This window comes from Ruditapes philippinarum, unplaced genomic scaffold (genome assembly GCF_026571515.1).
Source record: "Ruditapes philippinarum isolate M1 unplaced genomic scaffold, ASM2657151v2 ctg120_1_1_1_1, whole genome shotgun sequence".
In the NCBI taxonomy this organism is placed as follows: domain Eukaryota; kingdom Metazoa; phylum Mollusca; class Bivalvia; order Venerida; family Veneridae; genus Ruditapes; species Ruditapes philippinarum.
Window position 1 is genome coordinate 308,401 of NW_026860913.1, and position 21,285 is coordinate 329,685.

The 21,285-nt window shown below is 32.7% G+C and overlaps 1 protein-coding gene across 2 annotated transcripts; it reads left to right on the plus strand.

Moving 5' to 3' along the window:
• The first annotated feature begins 5,791 nt into the window (after positions 1-5,791).
• Positions 5,792-20,720, plus strand: LOC132713901 (uncharacterized). Of its 2 annotated transcripts, none has more exons than XM_060696608.1 (6): positions 5,792-5,865; positions 16,530-17,085; positions 17,374-17,577; positions 18,975-19,069; positions 19,533-19,658; positions 19,972-20,720. In XM_060696608.1, exons 1-6 carry the CDS (start codon positions 5,857-5,859, stop codon positions 20,032-20,034), a joined length of 1,053 nt encoding a protein of 350 aa, XP_060552591.1. In that variant the 5' UTR covers positions 5,792-5,856; the 3' UTR covers positions 20,035-20,720. The 2 variants fall into 2 exon arrangements, with proteins under 2 accessions (XP_060552591.1, XP_060552590.1); XM_060696607.1 differs by lacking the exon at positions 5,792-5,865 and adding an exon at positions 11,375-11,485.
• Positions 20,721-21,285: the final 565 nt, after the last annotated feature.

The following is a 21,285-nucleotide window of genomic DNA, read 5'->3' on the forward strand; positions in this document are numbered from 1 at the left end:
GTGTGGCTATTGATATATGTCAAATGTTGACGTATGAATAATATAAATGATCCGAGTACATGTACTGTGTCAATATCCAAACAATCATATTATGAGTGACTGCACTTTACCCAAACAATAACTTTGAAACACTAGGACTTCAAGTAATACCACTTTAAGATTTGTTTAAATATATGTCCACAAATATAACTGGATTATACTTAAAACTCAATGAAATATGTTTACTATATGACAGCGTTTCAGCAAATTGGTTAAAAAAAAACCTGCATTATGTTTAAATGATTATAGTAACTATAAAAACTTAGCAAAATATTTTCAGTACATCGACATTATAGTTATTTAAATGCATACAACATAACATTTATTCCAACATATAGACAGTTTTATTGATATCTATTATGTATGATAATGACTCATAGAGTTGACGAGACTGAATTTTAAAATATCTTAATATACGAAAAATTTGCGTCTTTGAGTAAAGTATTCTTTAATGGTGAGTGTCCTTTATAGTATTCTTTCCACAGACTAACATTTGATAGAAAATGTTACAACATAAAGTATTAAATACGCCATGCAATAAATCTTTCATATATCATATAATAGTAGATACCAAATAAAATCCTATCCATTCCCCTTTGGACTGTACATATTACATCTTACACAAAATATATGACTATGTTAATACAAGAAGAATTAAAAACAGATGGTCAAAATGGCGCAGAACTAAATTTCATGTTCAAGGGATGTGGTCACTTACCGGTCCTTTGTGAAGTCATCCATCATGTGTCTGGTAAAACATTGTTATATTAAAATTGTGTATATGTAAATGTCATGCATTTCTCTGATGACTATAAAAGTTGTTTCATGCGTATACTGCAGGACGTCAAGAGAATATGTTTCAAGAAGCTTTATGTGTTGAAAGACATGACTTCGTTACTTATATATTACCTTTATATTGATTACACAAATAAAAAAGTAAGAAAAAAAACATAAGGAGCACTATGAAAGTATTGACGTGTAACGTTATCTGAACTACATATGCTGCCTCAGATGTGAGTGATTTACTAAAGAAATTTAAATACAATAGCCGATGTCAGAATAGGCTGACACTGTCACGTCGATTTGTTTATAAGCAAAGCAACTATGTGCATTAATATGTTTGATAATAAATCGAAATTACCGATGCCGCACTGGTTGTTAATATTAATTCAAAGGAAAATCATACTGAGAGCTTTAAAAATGTTTCACCTCGTAAATTGTATACAAACCACTACAATAGACTCTGTGTACCACCTCCTTAGGGATAATTAACAGACAAATTCAGCAAAATGTCACCGGACAGCAGGAAGACGTAATGCGATGTTATCTAATTATTGTTATAAATCCTGACTTAGACGACTAAATAATTCAATAATTAGTCCTTTTATAAGAAGGAAAATTATCTCCTAAAATGACAGTACGTTCATTAGTCCGCCTACATGATAACGCTGTCTCGTCTCTTGTGTTATTTAAAACTAAACAGTTCGGATGTCTACTCAGTGTTTAGTTGCGGATTTATCAAAATACCCCGTAGTCTCAAGTACAGCGCCATTAATATTGTTGTGCTTTAGGGAATTACTGTTTTTATATTGCCATTTCAGTTTATAGCTTATCTTGATTATAAATGTTAAATGCCTATACATTGTTTATGTTGCTTCATGTAGTACTTATGGTAAACTAATCGAGCGAAATTGTATTAAATATATTTATATTTACAAGAAAGAAACGATCAGGACTTTTAGAACGTGGAAAAAAACCGTATCAAGGTATTCTGATATCATTTCGTTCATATTTTGTCTGGCGCATTACTCCAAAATTACTTGAGCGATTTTCTTCAGACTTCATACACTGACAGAACACAAGTAGAAGTACAATTATTTTGCCTGTAATTCCCCTCTATCAGATGTAAATGAAAAACTTTGTGCGCAGCATAATTCCAAAAGTACTTTAAACGTGATACACTGACAGAGCACATATAAGTATGAAATGCACTGTTAAAGAACAATAAGTCTTATTTTGGTATATTTTAAAGTTATTCCCCTTTATTAGATTTCTTCTTCTTTTTTATGCCGGGTCAGATAATGGTTTTCCATTTAAACATATAAAATAAATACATGTATATGGTTAGCTTTATAATTTTTGATTATTGTTTTTCAATGTCATTACGATATTACTCCTTTATTGTGTGCACATACCTTCAGAAGCATTAAATTAAAATCTTATACCGATCCCCAATGATTATCCACTTTGACGGGATCTCTGAACAATCGCAACTACTCGGCCCTTTCCGTCAGTCTTCGGATAAGGCCCTCGAACACAATAGTATGAATACACAGAACGGATGCGATATTTCGGTCTAACCTACGCTAAGAAACTAAACATGTAAACAAATAGTAATTTAATGCTGTGGGTTGTTGACAAGTTTATTTCCAATATATGTAGTAAAAGTCCACCTAAAATAAGTGAATTCATAGGTACAAAAGGAAACAATACATTATTTATATATTTATTATTATGGTTGTAGAAACCGAAAGTGCAAAAACCGAACCTGTTGACATTTAGTCGGATTTGTTTAAAATTGAACATCAGTGGGCATATTTAAATTAGACATCTTTTCAAGCATAAGCGTACCGGAACAGACGTTAGATGTCAAATATATACATTCGTTTTACATTATCTCTGTTTCTGTATACATCTGAAACCACGTGGTAGAACTACTTTCAATCGGTATTGTTTCCGAGGTTGTTATAAATAGAAGCCGAGGCAGTTCCGAATGGATCTCTGAACCCACCTCTTTCGATCAAATTGATAAGATATGTAGACTTATCCCACTGCCCAGATATGTAGACTGGTCCCACTGCTCAGAGACTTGCTCGACTGCTCATGTATCTAGACTGGTCCAACTGCGGCGTTCGCTTTTAAGACAACCTACTACCATATTTTTTCATACAAGCATTTAATAATTATTTTCCCTTTTTTAAAATCAAACGATGATTTTTGCAGCAGATATATACATGTAGCTTGATATAATATACTACATATTTTACTGCCGAGTGGAATGATACGACATTTGAATTAAGACGGTTTTAGGAAGAGCCCGCACCAACCACGACACAACATAAAGCACGTTTGCACTCTTGAAGCATAAAGTGACTGTACATCAAGTGCGATAATACTAAAAGAATTAAGGGAAATTTTTGTATTAGTCAATTTATATGCATACAAGCATATGTACATGTATGTAAGGAAATAAGTTGAGTTATAAAATTCCCACATGTCATTTTGGCTTAAATAATGTGTTGAATAATAACGGGACAACAGAACTATGTAGTGCACCAAAATTCAATAATGTCTGTCAATTGATTCAATTTGCAATACAATATTTGTATAAGTAGTTGAGTCCGTCCGCCCGGAAGATTACAAATTAATTTAAAGGTTAGACATTAGAGATTGATTCGCCAACGTATTATAACTGACTTCAATCGCGGCTTTATAAAGCCGACACACTTTTTCGCGCAGTCTCGATTTCTTAAATTGATTATAATTACTGTCACACAATTTTTTACTGACTCAGACATTTTTGTTAGTTACCGTAATTTATTACGATTTACGCTTGGGATTTTAATGGTAGTATAAATATCATTCATTAATCAATAGATACTGCATGATGTCCTAATGGTTAGTACGATGGAATTGCGGTCACGCAGTTGAAAGTTCGAATCTTGTACAAGCTTGTAGTTTACATAAACAGTTTGCTGTTTTATGTTTTGCAATTATTATCTTTCCTTTACATTTTATTTCATAATTGCAAGAACTATCCTTTAATGACCTATGATGGTGGTGGTGGTATTGGTTGTTTTCATTCCGGATCACGGAAGTAAGCCACATTGAACTTACCAAAAACATTTCAGCCACCGCATCGTTCCTGGGCACGCTGTTTAGCAGATTACCAGTACTAGTTACCTTCACTTTTGCAAGGAACTAAAATTTCTGTACTTTCCAGAGCAGAGGTACCAGTGTAAGTGACCGTAGAAACGATTCCGCTATTCCTTTCATTACTTGTTTACGTCAATATTGACATCTTTTTAATAGGCGTGTCGAAAATTCCTATATAAAAGCATACGATTTATCGCCCTTGTATCATAGTTTGGAGACTTTACTGATGAAAATGAACCAGAGTTAAATAGGATACCCATACATGCATAGTGCGTTAACTGGAGTGCAGGTATTAGTTACCCGCTTTCCAGAGCATGCCCAGTGATTGACTCATTTTTCTGGGGTTTACTTATTATAACGACAGAGAAAGGGATAGTGATAGAAATATTATATTACGATTTTCGTTCATTGGTTATTTTTTTCTGGGGTTGCATATTGCGACAACAGGGAACGTGTTTTTATTTCTGCCTATACATATGTAATACAACAGAGAAAGAACATCAAAACACTCGATAATTACGTTCACTCGTGCAAATCAGATAGCCTTTTCTTTTGATGATCTTTCTATAACAAATCTTCCACAACCTTAACCGTTTTTTGTATCATAGTTTTGGGACTTTTCTGTTGAAAATGTGTCAGAGTTAAATCGTATACATATACATGCACAGTGCGTTAACTGGAGTGCAGGTATTAGTTACCCGCACTCCAGAGCATGCCCATTGATTGGCTCATTTTTGCTGGGGTTTACTTATTGTGACGGAAGAGAAAGGGAAAGCGATAGAAATATCATATTCAGATGCTCGTTCATTGGTTACTTTTTCCCGGGGTTTCATATTGTGACAACAGGGAACGTGTTTTTATGTTTGACTATGATACAAAAGAGAAAGAACATCAAAACACTCGGCAATCTGATTAATACTCGGGGGCTACGCCCCCTCGTACAAATCAGATAGCCTCGTGTTTCGATGCTCTTTCTATTACTTATTCAGCATTTCAAAGCGTAAGATGTTGATTGTACAGACCCTGGTTCGAATGCGGGAAAATACATTTTTATCTTACCCTTTTTGATACATTGCAACTATTTGGATTTTAGTTCTTTTTACATTTAAAAAATGGATAAATACAAACTTATCAAAATTGTTTAAAATGTGACTAACGAGTTTAAGAGTTTAAAAATGAATTATACAAAAAAATCGTATTCATTTCTTTTACCTTCTATGTTTAGATTTCAGCCGAATGGTGTCATAATAAAACATTTATAAAAGTTCTGTTTATATATGTACAGAAAGCCAAATTGGAAATAAATTGTATGTTTATTATGCACTCTTCATATGCCCCGCGACCCGCCAAACGAAAAGTCGAGAATTAACAAAACGAAAACACGCTTGTTTGGGGGAGGGGGGGGGGGCACGAATGGCACAAACCAGAGAGAGAGAGGAGAGTCTCGCCCCTATTAATCAAATAAACATCAAAAAAGACCCTCTATATATCCCTTGTTGATCTCACTTACAACCCTAATAAAAATAAATGATCTTCTGTAAACCACTTTTCAACAAAATTACAATTCAAGGGAGATAAACAGCTACATTTTATGCATTCAATATTTGCGCGAGCAACTCCCCTTTATGTACCATATCGACAATTTAAAACGAATATAATTGTTACAACATTTAAATGATTTTCTGTCTCATACAGTAATAGTTCTAGTTTTAAAAGATTAATCAACTTACGCTGTTAATCGAAAGCAATATGGTACACGTATTTTCGTTTTAACTTTCTTAATCAATTATTTTACTCTTCGCTGAATAAGATGTAATTTCCACTTTGCTAAAAATAGATTCAGGAAATCGTAATTCGTATAGCAATAATGTAAAGTGTAACATGACTCTTGTAAGTTTGATTTTCTTTTTCATCCTTATCTTCATATTCATTGATAATCTTAGAAAGATTTTGGTTTCAAAATTGAATGATAATGCTTTAAAAACCTCATTGATACATGTATATATTCCGAACAACATGTTTATATAATTTATTTATATTTGAGCCGTGTCACGATAAAACCAACATAATGGGTTTGCGACCAGCATGGATCCAGACCAGCCTGCGCATCCGCGCAGTCTGATCAGGATCCATGCTTTTCGCTTACTAATCCTATTACAAGTAGAGAAACTGATAGCGAACAGCATGGATCCTAATCAGACTGCGGATGCGCAGGCTGGTCTGGATCCATGCTGGTCGCAAACCCATTATGTTGGTTTTGTCGTGACACGGCTCACTTGTATAATAGTTTATGCTTTACATGATGTAATGATGTGGATTCGGCCCCAATTTGTTGACACAACGACGTAATAATGTCAAATAGAACAGATGTTACATTTAAGAAAACAATGTAATGGGAATGTTTTTTATTCCAAGAAAACTCGACATGTTATACCTTGCTCATTCTACTCATTTTGTTTGCTCATTTTGTTCATTATGCAAACAATAAATTTCCCAATAATTTCAATAATATTTTTTCTGATTGTTGATACATGAGAAAGTAAAATAAAATATCAAGTAGAGGAAACACCAGATACTATAGTTGTTGATTAAATAATAAAGGTCGTGAACCATGTTAAACTTTATGTCAACAAATTAGATAAATCGACCGGTTAACCGCAACTATAGTCATGGCTTGTTTGTAGAGTTGTCTCCAATTTTTTCAATGAAAAAAATGTTCCCACTAAATATGTTGGGTTTCCAAGTATATGTTAGTGTTCATCCGTGCTGTTCTACAGAAATAAGAAACTTCGACGGGAGCGATAGCGACCGGAGAATGTTTCTAATTTCTGTAGAACAGCTACGGATGAATACTAACATACTTAGTGTCAAAGTTCATTTGGCGTCATTAATATTCATTTTATTACTTCACTATCAGTCCGCTTAATTAATTAATTATTAAATTTGACCTTATTAATATGCATGTTTTACGTCACTTTGCGCGCGAAGACGCATGTACCCCTTGTAATATGAATGACGGCATATTGATGATGCGACTTTCCATTTGCCCGATAATCATATTGAAACCTTTATTTTCGGAAAACATTTTTGATTAGTTGGATAATTGTTACCTGATATCATTTATACACTTTGATTAGTTGGACAACCTAATATCTTCTATGGTTTATACATGTTTACACTAAATATTACGTGTTAACACGAGGTCACGTCATCTATTTTCAAAAAAAAACATAATGTCTACTTTCACTTTCTGTCTACCGACAAAAAGTGAATTGACACATTGATGTAATTTTCAATTTGCTAAAAATAGATTCAGGACATTTCTCGCTGTATCTTTTACGTTTATATAGCAATAATGTAAAGTTTCAGTATACAAACAACTGCTAGGAATGGCTCTTGTAAGTTTGATTTTCTTTTTCTTCCTTATCTTCATATTCATTGATAATCTTTTTCAAAATTTTCTTTTTCTTCCTTATCTTCATATTCATTGATAACCTTAGAAAGATTTTGGTTTAAAAATTGAATGATAATGCTTTAAAAACCTTCTTGATTCATGTATATATTCCTATATAATTTATTTATATTTGTATAATAGTTTATGCTTTATATGATGTAATGATGGGGTTTCGTTGACAAAACGACGTAATAATGTCGAAATAATGTCATGTTACATTTAAGAAAACAATGTAATGGGAATGTTATACCTTGCTCATTCTACTCATTTTGTTTGCTCATTTTGCTCATTATGCCTAATAATTTCAATTTTTTTTTCTATTTTTTATTTTATTGCAAACGGGGTTCTATGAAGCACTATGAAAATGAACAGAATTTGATATAGTATCGACCTTTGTTCTTCTATGAAAATTAATACTCATTATTTTGAAGAAATACAGCGTTTCCATTGGATGACAAATAAAGTTGGACACTAATCCAGAAAATTGACACTTTTTAAAATGTACCATTTTTTTTCTAAAAAAATGACAATTTTATGAATAAAAACCCTATTTATTTGTCATCCAATAGAAACGCTGTATGTCATGCATATTTATAAGGTCAAATTCAGGTAATTAATTAATAAAGCGGACTGGTAGTGGCGTGATAAAATGAATATTAATGAGGCCAAATAAAGTTTGACACTAAATATGTTAGTATTCATCCCTAGCTGTTCTACAGAAATTAGAAACATTCTCCGGTCGCTATCGCTCCCGTCGAAGTTTCTTATTTCTGTAGAACAGCACGGATGAACACTAACATATACATATTTACTGGGATTTTTTTTCATTGAAAAATTGAACAGAAAAACTAGACATGCAATAGTGGAGGACAACACTCTAGACGAGTTTTTTCCTTCTTTGTCTATATAAAGCAGCCATCTTGGATTTTGATTTTGGGAGCAGTCAATTTTCGAGAGGATATAGTTATCTGGAGAGGTCATTTTTTATGATAAGTCAAACTCTGCTTAACAATTGCTTTACAGGATCAATCCTATAGCTTTTTTAAATCTCAGACCACTATAGTATATGATATGCAAAATAATGACGTTATAGTAGTTATAAAAGACAACAAACAATAATGCAATATTCATATTTTATCATCATAAAACATACAATTTAATAACATTAATGATACAATAACTCTTCAATAGCCATATGGAAAAGACACATAACCATCTCTAGATCTCACTCTCTTATCAAATACAATCCTATACTGTTTTGTTTGGATCAGTGTTAAAAGTTTAGCTTGATCACGGTCTTTACATATTTTATGGTAATCTGTTACCGTTACAATTTCATTTGACAAGCGATGGTCTGTTAACATCCTACACACGTATTTTAATTGAAACCTTAAATCGAATATTATTTTGCCTGTCTGAAGTAAGTGTTAACATCTCGGCTCCTCGCTACTAAATGCAGAAAACTGAGATTTTCCGATAATTATTTGAAGTGCACGGACATAATAGAGAACAACAGACATGTGTTTCGTAACTTTGTGTTTGTAAACAATTGCTCAATTGTACTTTTTACAAGTATCTGTGTATATATTATTGTCATTTCTATTGTTTTATATTAAGTAAATGATTTATTAACGTTTTGTGGAACAAAATGCATAAATGTTCATTAATAATCATATCATTTGTGAAAAAAAAGCATAACAATATCGTCCTTCCCGTGTTTCAATATGAGTTATATGACACAATAGTGGCACTTACGAACGGTAACACAGGTTTTTGTCGGATTGAGAGATGGCATAATCTGATTTATCTTTACTAGTATTAAGAATATTATTTCATGATATACAGTTGAACTTTGTGACATATTGAGATTAATGAATCCATTTCGCCTAATAGATTCAAAGCTCAAATATACGGTCATATTGCTGAAACTTCACAGTTTCAACACTGAAACCATCCCTTAATTGGGACTCCATCTGCAGTGGATGCAACATAGATTCATTCTCATGACGGGGACAGGAAAGATTTAAACGTTACGGGTTGCATTTCGTAACATATCTCCCTCGCCCTAGAAAATTACTCACACTGCAGACAGCAAGACCACAGACGCTTGGGGTTTGGAGCTCAAAACGCCTTTAAAATCCAAATAAAATGCATATTTGTCAATCCCAGGACATGTACTGATCATATATATCAAAAAAAACTTAATATAAGCCGTTTTGAAAAAAAATCATATTTCAACATCTATAATAATACACAAGATAAAAATGTTCGCCGGAAAAAATCCGCACCCCTACCGTCATAATCACCATGTATTTTATTCCATTTCCAATATTTTCACATAATCCTTTGGTCCATCGACACAGAAGATATAATTCTTCACGATTTTGGTCAATTTTAAACTTCAACGGTAATATAAACAACGCAACAGCCGAAATAAACATCAATATTATCGCCGTTTTTTTCCAACGACAAAATCTTTCGATAAATTCAATGGACCAGACGGCTATGAACGAAGCTATCCGATTATGTGGTTCCCAAACTTAAAAGCGCTGCGCATTTTGCACACGGCAAAGCTGGGGCCACATAATCGGATAGCTTCGTTCATAGCCGTCTGGTCCATTGAATTTATCGAAAGATTTTGTCGTTGGAAAAAAACGGCGATAATATTGATGTTTATTTCGGCTGTTGCGTTGTTTATATTACCGTTGAAGTTTAAAATTGACCATCATCGTGAAGAATTATATCTTCTGTGTCGATGGACCAAAGGATTATGTGAAAATATTGGAAATGGAATAAAATACATGGTGATTATGACGGTAGGGGTGCGGATTTTTTCCGGCGAACATTTTTATCTTGTGTATTATTATAGATGTTGAAATATGATTTTTTTTCAAAACGGCTTATATTAAGTTTTTTTTGATATATATGATCAGTACATGTCCTGGGATTGACAAATATGCATTTTATTTGGATTTTAAAGGCGTTTTGAGCTCCAAACCCCAAGCGTCTGTGAGCAAGACAAGCTCTCATATATAACACTACGCGGACAACTCTACGTATTAAATCGTTAAAAAATATTTTTGTTTTGTCTCATCACATAATTATATTTTAAACGTACGTTACTTGTTTGTTTACGGTGTGACCAGTAAGAAAACGTCCCAGCAAATGATGCCTTTATAATCAACCAGATGTTATAATTAATAATTTTGACAGGTATCCAATGAGAATACAGTATTTCTACAACGCACGCGTGTTAAATATTGATTTTATCATAACGCTGTTCATTAATTTACTTTCCATATTTTATGTTATATATTGCTTTATCTAAAAATATATTGCTGTTCTTATGTACCTCAAAATAATCAAACAAGCTTAATTAATCGAATAGTACATTTATGTAAGATATTATTAACATAAGAATAATGTGTAATGCGTTAACGGCCACAAGGATTATGTGAAAATATTGAAAATGGAATAAAATACAAGGTGTAAACGAAGGTAGGTGTGGGGATTTTTTGCGGCGAACATTTTTATCTTGTGTATTATTGTAGACGTTGAAATATGAATTTTTATCAAAACGGCTTATATTAAGTTTTTTTATATATGTGATCAGTACATGTGCTGGGATTGACAAATATGCATTTTATTTGGATTTTAAGGGCGTTTTGAGCTCCACACCCCAAGTGTCTGTGCTGTAAACCACTTTTCAACAAAATTACAATTCAAGGGAGATAAACAGATACATTTTATGCATTGAATATTTGCGCGAGCAACTCCCCTTTATGTATCATTAACAATTTAAAAAAGATAAAATTGTTACATCATTTAAATGATTTTCTGTCTCATACAACACTAGTTATAGTTTTAAAAGATAAATCAACATACGCTGTTAATCGAAAATAATATGGTACACGTACTTTCGTTTTAACTTTCATAATTTTACACTTCGCTGAATAAGCTGTAATTTCCAATTTGCTAAAAATAGATTCAGGAAATTTCTCGCGTAAAGTTTCAGTGTACTTTCTGTGTGTAAAACAACTGCTAGGAATGGCTCTTGTAAGTTTGATTTTCTTTCTCTTCCTTATCTTCATATTAAATAATAATCTTAGAAAGATTTTAGTTTCAAAATTGAATGATAATGCTTTAAAAACCTTATTGATACATGTATATATTCCGAACTATTTATTTATATTTGTATTATAGTTTATGCTATATATGATGCAATGATGAGGATTCGGCGAAAGTAAAATAAAATATATAGAAGTGGATACACCGGATACTATAGTAGTTGATTAAATAATAAAGGTCATGAACCATGTTAAACTTTCATGTCAACAAATTAGATAAATCGACCTCATTAAATAGTGGTTAACCGCAACTATATATGAGCCGCGTCACGACAAAAGCATCCGCGCAGTCTGATCAGGACCCATGCTGTTCGCTTACCAACCCTATTACATGTAGAGAAACTGATAGCGAACAGCATTGATCCTGATCAGACTGTGCGGTTGCGCAGGCTGGTCTGGATCCATGCTGGCCGCAAACCCATTATATAGTCGTGGCTTGTTTGTAGGGTTTTAGGTATTTAATACATGTCAAGTTTTCCCAATCAGGGGGTCGAACGTATAGCGGTGCGATACTCCTTTAAGCGAGGTGATTTCATGCGATACGCCCTAATGGCGGATTTACCCGTGTAAACACACGTCAGAGTGAGTGTTTTTTATTTTGTATTTCATAAATCTTCGATTACAATTGCATATTTTGTATTGAGGATGTGAAGATAGGACCGACACACATTTCATCAAAATTACTAAAGGCCTAAATTCATAATTAAAAAAGTTATTAAAGGTAAACTGACGGCAACTAATTTTGGGTGAATAAAATTGCTTAATGCAAGCTTATATTAATATAGTTAATTTCTTTTTCTTCTTTATTCTATAAGAGTAATCATAATTGAGTTGCATAGAAAGTACCGTTGTGCTCCGATATACATAGACCCTTACTGGTCAAAATATTTAAGTGTACGCTGGATTTTGGTGCGATAAAATAACTCTACGCTGTTAAAGGTTCGATATTTTTCATTATCACATCTGCTGTACATGTTTTCCTATGATTATACTAAGATATCTACCATATATGTGCCCGTTTCCGGAATTCTAAAATCTTCTTCTTTCCTTAAAGATTTACTTGAAATAAAAGTTTTGTATAACTATCTATACGAGGGTTTGAACTTAATTTCAATAATTAATAATAATTATCCTGTGATAATTAGGAGTTGGAAAAAAGTAACCTTTACTCTAAGATCTTAGATAAAAAGTAGGAATTTGACCAAAATATGTAAGAATGAATTTAAGAAACAAATTAAGAAATCTTGTATAAATTAACTCACTTTCAAAGCAGAACATTTCAGAAAAATAGCTGTTAATATGTGATATAAGGGCTGTTTTACTTCATGAGGTTCTAAGATCTTTTGTACATGCTGCTGTCAAACTGATATTTTTTCATATTATAAATAGAATTGAACATTTCAAACTACCTATAAAATACAGTGAAAGTACATTTCACTGCTGTTCTAGAGATAGAGACTGAGAACCAGGTGGTAAAAATCTTTAGGTGATAAAATTCTTCTCTAAAATGTTGCTTAGAACAGGATATTTTTGTAGTGCACATAATTGTGGCCTGTCAGGAAAAACACAAAACTACAATTTCAATGCTCACATGTGCAAATACACAGTTGTAAATGTTGCAGAGCAATTAAAACATTACAAATTGATTCATAAACAAAACTACTGCCAGATAGGTAAAGTACCACAAGTACAAATGCTGACACATGTGCAAATAAACAAAAAGCTATTTAGTATATAATATTAGATTGAGTCACACTGCTTATGCCTAGGTGACAAATAAAACGGGCGCCGTCCGATTAAACGATTTTTATAAAATCGGCAGATTTTTTGATGTCGTGGACGCTGGGCGATTTTAAATCTGAGACATTGCGTGGTCATGAATGAAACAGTCGTCGGGCGATTTTTGCCGAGTAGATTTTACAGAAAGAATTGAACGGATCAGGCGGTCGCCGCCCGATGTCCGTGCGGCGCCTGTGCGATTCAAAAGTGAATCGGACGGTTGCCGCGCGGGCGTCGGGCGACAATGACTTTACATTTAATGACATCCTAGATAAATCAGCTAGTTGTAATTATGCCAGCAAAGAAGTCAGCTGCCAAAGCCAAGGGGAAGGCCAAGGAGTTGGTCCGTGTTGTTGACAACGAGTCACCAACGACCAGTATCGAGGCCGTAGAAGGCGAAAATCAATCAGACATTCGCATGGACATTGAAGAAAAAATTCATGTTTACTAGTATTCAAAAGAAATTCACAAATATATTTTTGAGGCAATTACAACTTCTTCAAGCTGAAATTACAACAAACACAAGCAGCCCGGTCGCCGGATGACAAAACGATGACCGCCCGGTGCCTGTACATGAATCGTCCGGGTACCGGGCGATAATCGTTTGACTACTTGTCTCTATTCAGGCACCGGGCGGGGCCCGGCCGATGTCCGCCCGGACGCCTTTTAAATCGGACGCTGTTTTAGTAGAACAAAAAATCGCCCGATCAAAAAATCATCGCCCGGTCGCCGCCCGGCGACCGAGCGATGTCCGCTCGATGATATTTATACTCAGTGACCCCAAAAATTATCGTCCGGCCGCCGTTAGCTTTTAAGTATTACTTAAAACTCGAAGGCGCCCGCCCGATGAGCAAAATTTTCAGCTGCTGCCGTCAAATAGTCACTGCCGCCGGACGGACGCCGGCCGATATTGCGATTTTTTGGAGAAACAGACGCCGCCCGGCGGCATTTTCTTATTTGTGACCTAGGCTTTATGGAGTAGTAGAGTATATAAATAACACATGGGTTTGTGGGCTACAGATAAAATATCATCCCAAGGAAAATATTGTTAGCCAATGTGTTAGCCGAGGAAGGTTTGATATTTTTACTGTTACTCACAAACGCTTGTGTGTTATTTATTTTATTTCCCGAACAGATACTGTAATCTATAATACTTTTATTTACATAAAAGAACACTTGCCCAGATTTTATACTGTTAAAAAGTGCTGTTGGCCGGTAACAGTACAAATCTCTTAGTACACTTGCTTTAACAATAAGAGTAACTCCTAGTGGAAATAAATATTTACAAAAAAGTGAGGGGTAATGCTAGACATTAAATGTTGCAGAGAAAGCCTAGTTTTAAAAGTAAAACTACTGGCAGATATGTTAAATCACTAAAAGTATGACTGCTTTTATAAGCAAATACACAAAGCTGTTTGGTATACACTGGTTATGGAGTAGTATAGTTATATATTCCAAGCGACAGAGCTAATGACAAACATCAGAATTACTGAAATACAATGATGTGCTCTGTATATAATATATAACATCCAATCCATAGAAGAAATCAAACCAGTATTTCTTTAAAATAAATTTCAAGTTCCATTGCAAAAAAAAAAAAAAAAAATAAATGGAAGAAACAAAACGAATATTATCGTGACTATTGATTATTTGATAGAATTTCAAGTTTCTGTGCATAACTTATCTCATTTTAATGATTAACCTTTGTGAGAAAAGAATATTTAAATTAACTTTATTATAGTATAATACATTAATTGACACTGTTGTTTTAATTGACACTGTGGTTTACATATGATTAACATACAAACTCAAAACTTGATATTTCATCAAAATTGAATAAGAATGTACTGTAATAAGGAAGTTGCTACAGTAAAACATACCAACATTTGTGCGTACAGTTGGTTTATCGGACCAAATACTAGGCGTACAGTAAGAAAACTTTAAATATTTTATATATTTTCGGATAGATATGGAAAACTACTCTTGTATATCGTTTTGTTTTCAAAAATAAACATGTTGGGACTTAAACTAATCGAATATCTCGTTTTAAAACGACTGATACATTATTCGTTTGCATGTGCATATCAGGTTGACGGTTGAATTTGCAGCAACAAATACCTCAATAACTTCCTCAATTCAATAAAATTTAGTATTTTATTTTCACAATCATGCACAATTATAAGTTCTGATCAGCATGCACAATGCTATTTTTCAAAAAATTACAATATACAACAAATATTTGGAAAAAAAACATGCTCATACCCACTTTCGTTTTCGCTCCCGTCCGCCATTAGGGCGTATCGCATGAATTCACCTCGCTTAAAGGAGTATCGCACTGCTATACGTTCGACCCCCTGCCAATTGTTTCAATAAAAACAAAATTCCCACTAAATATGTTGGGTTTTCTATCCAGAAAATTGAACTTTTTAAATGTACCATTTTTTTCTATAAAAAAATGTCAATGTAATAATTATAAACCCAATATATTTATTGGGAACTTTGTTTCATTGAAAAATTGAACAGAAAAGCAAGACATGTTATTCACCTGAAGATTTGGTAAAGAGTTGTTCGTCCGACTTTGCGTTGACAATTGTTGTTGTTGTTGTTTTTTTTTTGTTTTTTTTTTCTTCCCTCTTAAGAAGTTTTTAAGTGAAATTATTGGTTTCCGCAGAATAAATTTTGAAGGATTTCAGTGTTTGCTTTTAAATTTGGCATTTACGCATGTTATATAAAAACACTGGTCAAGTTTGATTTTCGCTGTAATAAACGTTTTATGTATAGAGTTATGCTCACTTTTAAATAATTGTTTCAGTGAATTTATTGGTGTTCGCAGAATTCCTTTTGAAGGATTTTATTGGCTGAGTTTATATTTATAAATTTTATATGTAATATCAAACCAGCTCATAGCCACCTTGATGTAGTTGATTTATTTTAATTGAAATCAAGTCATTTTGTTCAATTAACTTCCATTACTAATTTGTTAATTATACCTGTATACATGTACTTTTCATTTGCAATTGATGGAAAAGTAATTATTTGAGCCATTTACAAAAATAAATTTGCTATCTGTCTTTAAGACATTTTTTTTATCTGATGAATACTTTCTTGCAAACTTGCCATCGGGGTATATTGACCTGCCACAGCAGCGCTCTTGTTCCTTTATTTGTTATCCTTTTCCCTGTTTTTTTTTTTAGTATTTATTGAAAGTACCATCTGCGCTGAATACTTTGGTATCGAAACTTAGTCATGACGCTGACATTCAAAACCGGATACAAGGAATTTCTGCACGGGCACTTGCTGCAGCAGACGCCTACAAATTAACGTTTGATAATGAAGGAGGTAGTATTTTGGTCCAGAAGTCTCATCTAATGTCAACAGTGTCAACGGATGATGTGAGAATTACTAGTATGAAGAATTCGTTGAATGCAGCAATTGAAGCATTGCAATCAAATAAAAATCTTGTCATAAATCTTCAAACCGATATACATAGCAATATAGAAACTTGCAGGGGACGGAAGATGGAACATGACTCGGCTTTGTCTACAAAGCGGGAGCGAATTTCAAATATCAGCACCGAGATTGGAAGTCTTGATGAAAATATAAAAGTGCACGAAGAAGAAGCTGTTTCAGCAGAAACAGGTGCAGCTGAGCTAGAGGGTCGGCGAGATAGCATAAGACGAGCTGCTAGGAAAAAGAGAAAGAGAGCTGGAATAGGTGGTATAGTTGGTGTGGCATTAGCACCGTTTACAGGTTCGTTCAACTTCTTTTTTTTTCTTCACAGACAGCGGCTTTCTAAATATCCGCCATATTAACAACAAAACATAAATTCATACGATGAAAAAGTAAAACAGTATTATCAAGATAAGATTTGATATTTCAGGATACAAAATACAAAATTAAAAAGGATTATTTCATTATTAATGGTCAATCAAGAACAAAGCTTAATTAATTTCATCCATGAATCATAATGCTGTTTACTGAAACAACTTAAAACAGATCAAAATCATATTACAGCTTTTTGTTTACTAACTTTAACAGGTGGACTTAGTCTAGGTCTAGCCACAGTTTATGCAGGTGTGAATTTAAATGATGCTGGAGATTGTGAGAGACAAGCTAATCGTCTTCGGGAAGAAGCTAATTCAAAAAGAGAGCATGTCAAACAATTACGTGCAAAGAAAGAAATACTAGAAAATCAGAAATTATCCCTGGACGAAGAAGCAACGTCATTGCAAGCATATACAGGTAATCCATTTAATTATACAGTAAGAATATCTCGGGTTTTCGGCATATATATATGTATACATATATGTATATACAGTGTCTTAATTGCATAAAAGATAAAATTTAGTTCTTAAGATAGCAATTATCTTTCTTGTGAACATAATTGTATTCGTGATGATATACACCTACATGCACTTTGGCACACTTTCAAAAACTGACAGCAAACTGATGCGAAACATTTTTTTATTATTTCTATAACACTTAGATATCTATGTTGAGCAGAAATTAAAGGTTGCATAAAAATTTCTTACTTAATTAGATGTTAATGATTAAGTCTTAGAAATCTCTAAAAAAATTATGTGTGTAATCTATTACATGTACATAAAAATGTTTATTTCAGTTTATATATATATGAATGTTTATGTTTGTAATCTCTTAGATATAAATATTGATTTGAGTTATCTCTTATATATAAATGTTTATGTTTGTAATCTCTTATATATGAATGTTTATTTGAGTCATCTCTTATATATGAATGTTTATATTTGTAATCTCTTATATATGAATGTTTATGTTTGTAATCTCTTCTAAGTGAATGTTTATTTGAGTCATCTCTTATATATGAATGTTTATGTTAGTAATCTCATATATATGAATGATAAATTGAGTTATCTCTTATACGAGTTACAGCAAAAGTCCACGTAATTCTGGGACACCCCTCGTATATGAATGTTTATGTTTGTAATCTCTTATATATGAATGTTTATGTTTGTAATCTCTTTTAAGTGAATGTTTATTTGAGTCATATCTTATATATGAATGTTTAATTGTGTTATCTCTTGTATATGAATGTTTATGTTTGTAATCTCTTATATATGAATGTTTATGTTTGTAATCTCTTAGATATAAATGTTTATTTGAGTCAACTCTAATATATGAATGGTTATTTTGTGTAATCTCTTACGTATGGATGTTTATGTTTGTAATATCTTAAGTATTAATGTTTGGTTTCTTTGTCTTATTTCATATATGAATGTTTATGTTTGCAATTTCTTAGATATGAATGTTTACTGGAGTGATTTCTTACATATGATTTATATGATTATTGTTACATAAGTACTGAACACTGTTTACAACAGTTTGTTCTTTCATAGGGATTACTTTCGTGACTATTACTAGAAAAATCTTCAATAAAAATGAATGATCACACGCGAAATTACAAGAATGTTTACACATTTTTTATATAAGAATGTTTTTATGAGAACTGTTAACATGAATTATCCTTTACATATGAATGTTTTAGATTAATAATCTGAGTTTCAATCATACATTGTTGTATATCTTCAACACATATTTAAATGATTGTTTTTAAACTGTAATTAAATCTGCATATAAAAAAATACTTATTTCTACCTCAGATGATTTAGATAAAGCATCCCAAGTTCTTGAAGAAGTTACCGATTTCCTACGCAGGTCAATAGTTGATATTGACAATGTCCTCGTAGTCTTTCAGGTAATATGTTTTTAGTAATGAACCGTAAGTAAAAAATACGTCTATTATTATAGTACATGGTTAGTCCAATGCATTTAATGACTGCTTCAGGTTTATTTTAGGCCAGCACTATTAAATGTTGAGAATTAAGGACCGCTCACGCCGGTGCTCGGGGGCGTGAGAGATGTTGCACTTATTCATTATCTCTCATGTACAGACTCAAACAAACCGAGTCTGCAATTTTCATGTAATTTTGTTGTGATTAATGCTTCCGAGGAATCACTTTGTTTCCAGATTTTTATATCATAACGGAGTTATGTTATGTTAACAGTAACATTCAGGTGCGTTAATTGTGAGAGGAAATAAATGATATAATTGTGCTTAATAAGCATCATATTGTGTTGTAGTTTATGATAATATAATTGTTATATGGTGCTTTGTTAGTATAACAATAAAGCTTAGATATTTGAAACTTGTAATTCAGGATATGGAAAGTGCTTTTTCGGAAACAGTACTTCAAACAGATTCATTCAAAATAATACAGAATGCTTTTGCAAAACAACCAAATCGACTTGATTCTCTAGCACAAAACTACCTTGATCAGCTGAAGGTAATATTCTCTTTAATATGATTAAAGAAACGATATATAATGTATGATTAACGTAGACAGAACTTGACTATGAAGCTAGTGCCCTCAGTATTACAGTATAATTATTACAATGATGGGCGTTCTTTTGCTTGTCTGTATTTTTTCTAAATCAATGACTAGTAATTGTTTGGATAATTAAACATAAATTTACATAACTTTTTAAATAGAATGTTTTTTAAATCATATCGACATGCTTATTGAAATGATTTTCAATAAGGAACGCTTCGACAATCTTAGAAGTCTTTTGATTTATGAAATACTATTCTTATTTCAGTGTAAATGGACTCAACTAGAAACAACAATAGTAGAGAATAGCACACGAAGTAATCCAAATTGAAATTCGACGTGAATTATACCTACCAGAAACCAGCAAATACACGGAAAAGACAGACCATTTTATTGTTTAAAGACATCTAATAGAGATAAGCAACATTTAAAAAAAAATCTTGATCAAGACCATATAAAATTACCTTAATAATCGATCATGTCGGACTCACTCTTAAAACGTAAGGGATTCTGGTATAAGAACGGAATCTGAGGTAAATTAGAGAGAGACTTATCTGACTGTACGAATGCACATCCTGGTCCTGAATTATACTGGTGATGCATTGTCTTATATAATCTGCTTGCTTTATAATACAGAGAGCCTTATTCGTCCGCTTAGCTCAATAGGTATAGGTTGGACTGACTGTGAATCGGGCAACACGAGTTCGACGGTGTCACTTTCGTTGTGATTGATCATGAAATCCCTTCTACGGGTTCATTCGCACTGAATTGTTCTCAGTTATCTTCTTGACAGCTTGCCCAGGAACGATCTGGTGGCTGAACTTCAATGTGACTTGCTGTCGTAATTCGGAGTAAAGACTTCCAAACAACACCACCACCACACAGACATTTTTGAATAAAAACAACTTCAGTTATGATGATAATATTTTGAACAATTAAACAATATATAGTATAATTCGTCAGCTTAACGCCCTTAAAGAACTTTTTTCTGAGTTATATGCACAACAATATACAGAACAACGAGTGAAAAATAAAAGGGGACAGAAAATATTCATATTGCAAGTATTTTTTTTATTTCATGCGATGTTTAAATGAGTTAAAAGTAATACTGATATTTTCGTAAATTTACAATTAATCACAGTATACCCATCAAAAGTTTAAAAGTAGCGTTAAATCTTATTTATACCTGATAGATTACTTCTGACAGATCCAGAAAAAGCAAATAAGACGGATTTACCTTTTCATTGTACCGTTGATTTTCCGTTCTTTCGCTTAGAACCGTAAGAAAATTATATACATTTCCAATGAAATCTTTGTTATTACAATAATCAAAATTAAATGCAGCATAATTCATACAGACTTTTTTAATAACTTTTTTCTTTAAATCACACTATTTCAGAAAAAATTGAAATTTCAAAAGTTCATAGCTATTTTCTGGATGTTACATCAAATTACAGTATTAAATTTTCTTTTCGTTAACTGACTCAAAACCTTTGTAGTAAGTCGTTATATACCTGATGTTACTTTTTAAATCGGCCAAAAACCTGATTTTCATTTCTAATTACCCTTGATTGTCTTTCAA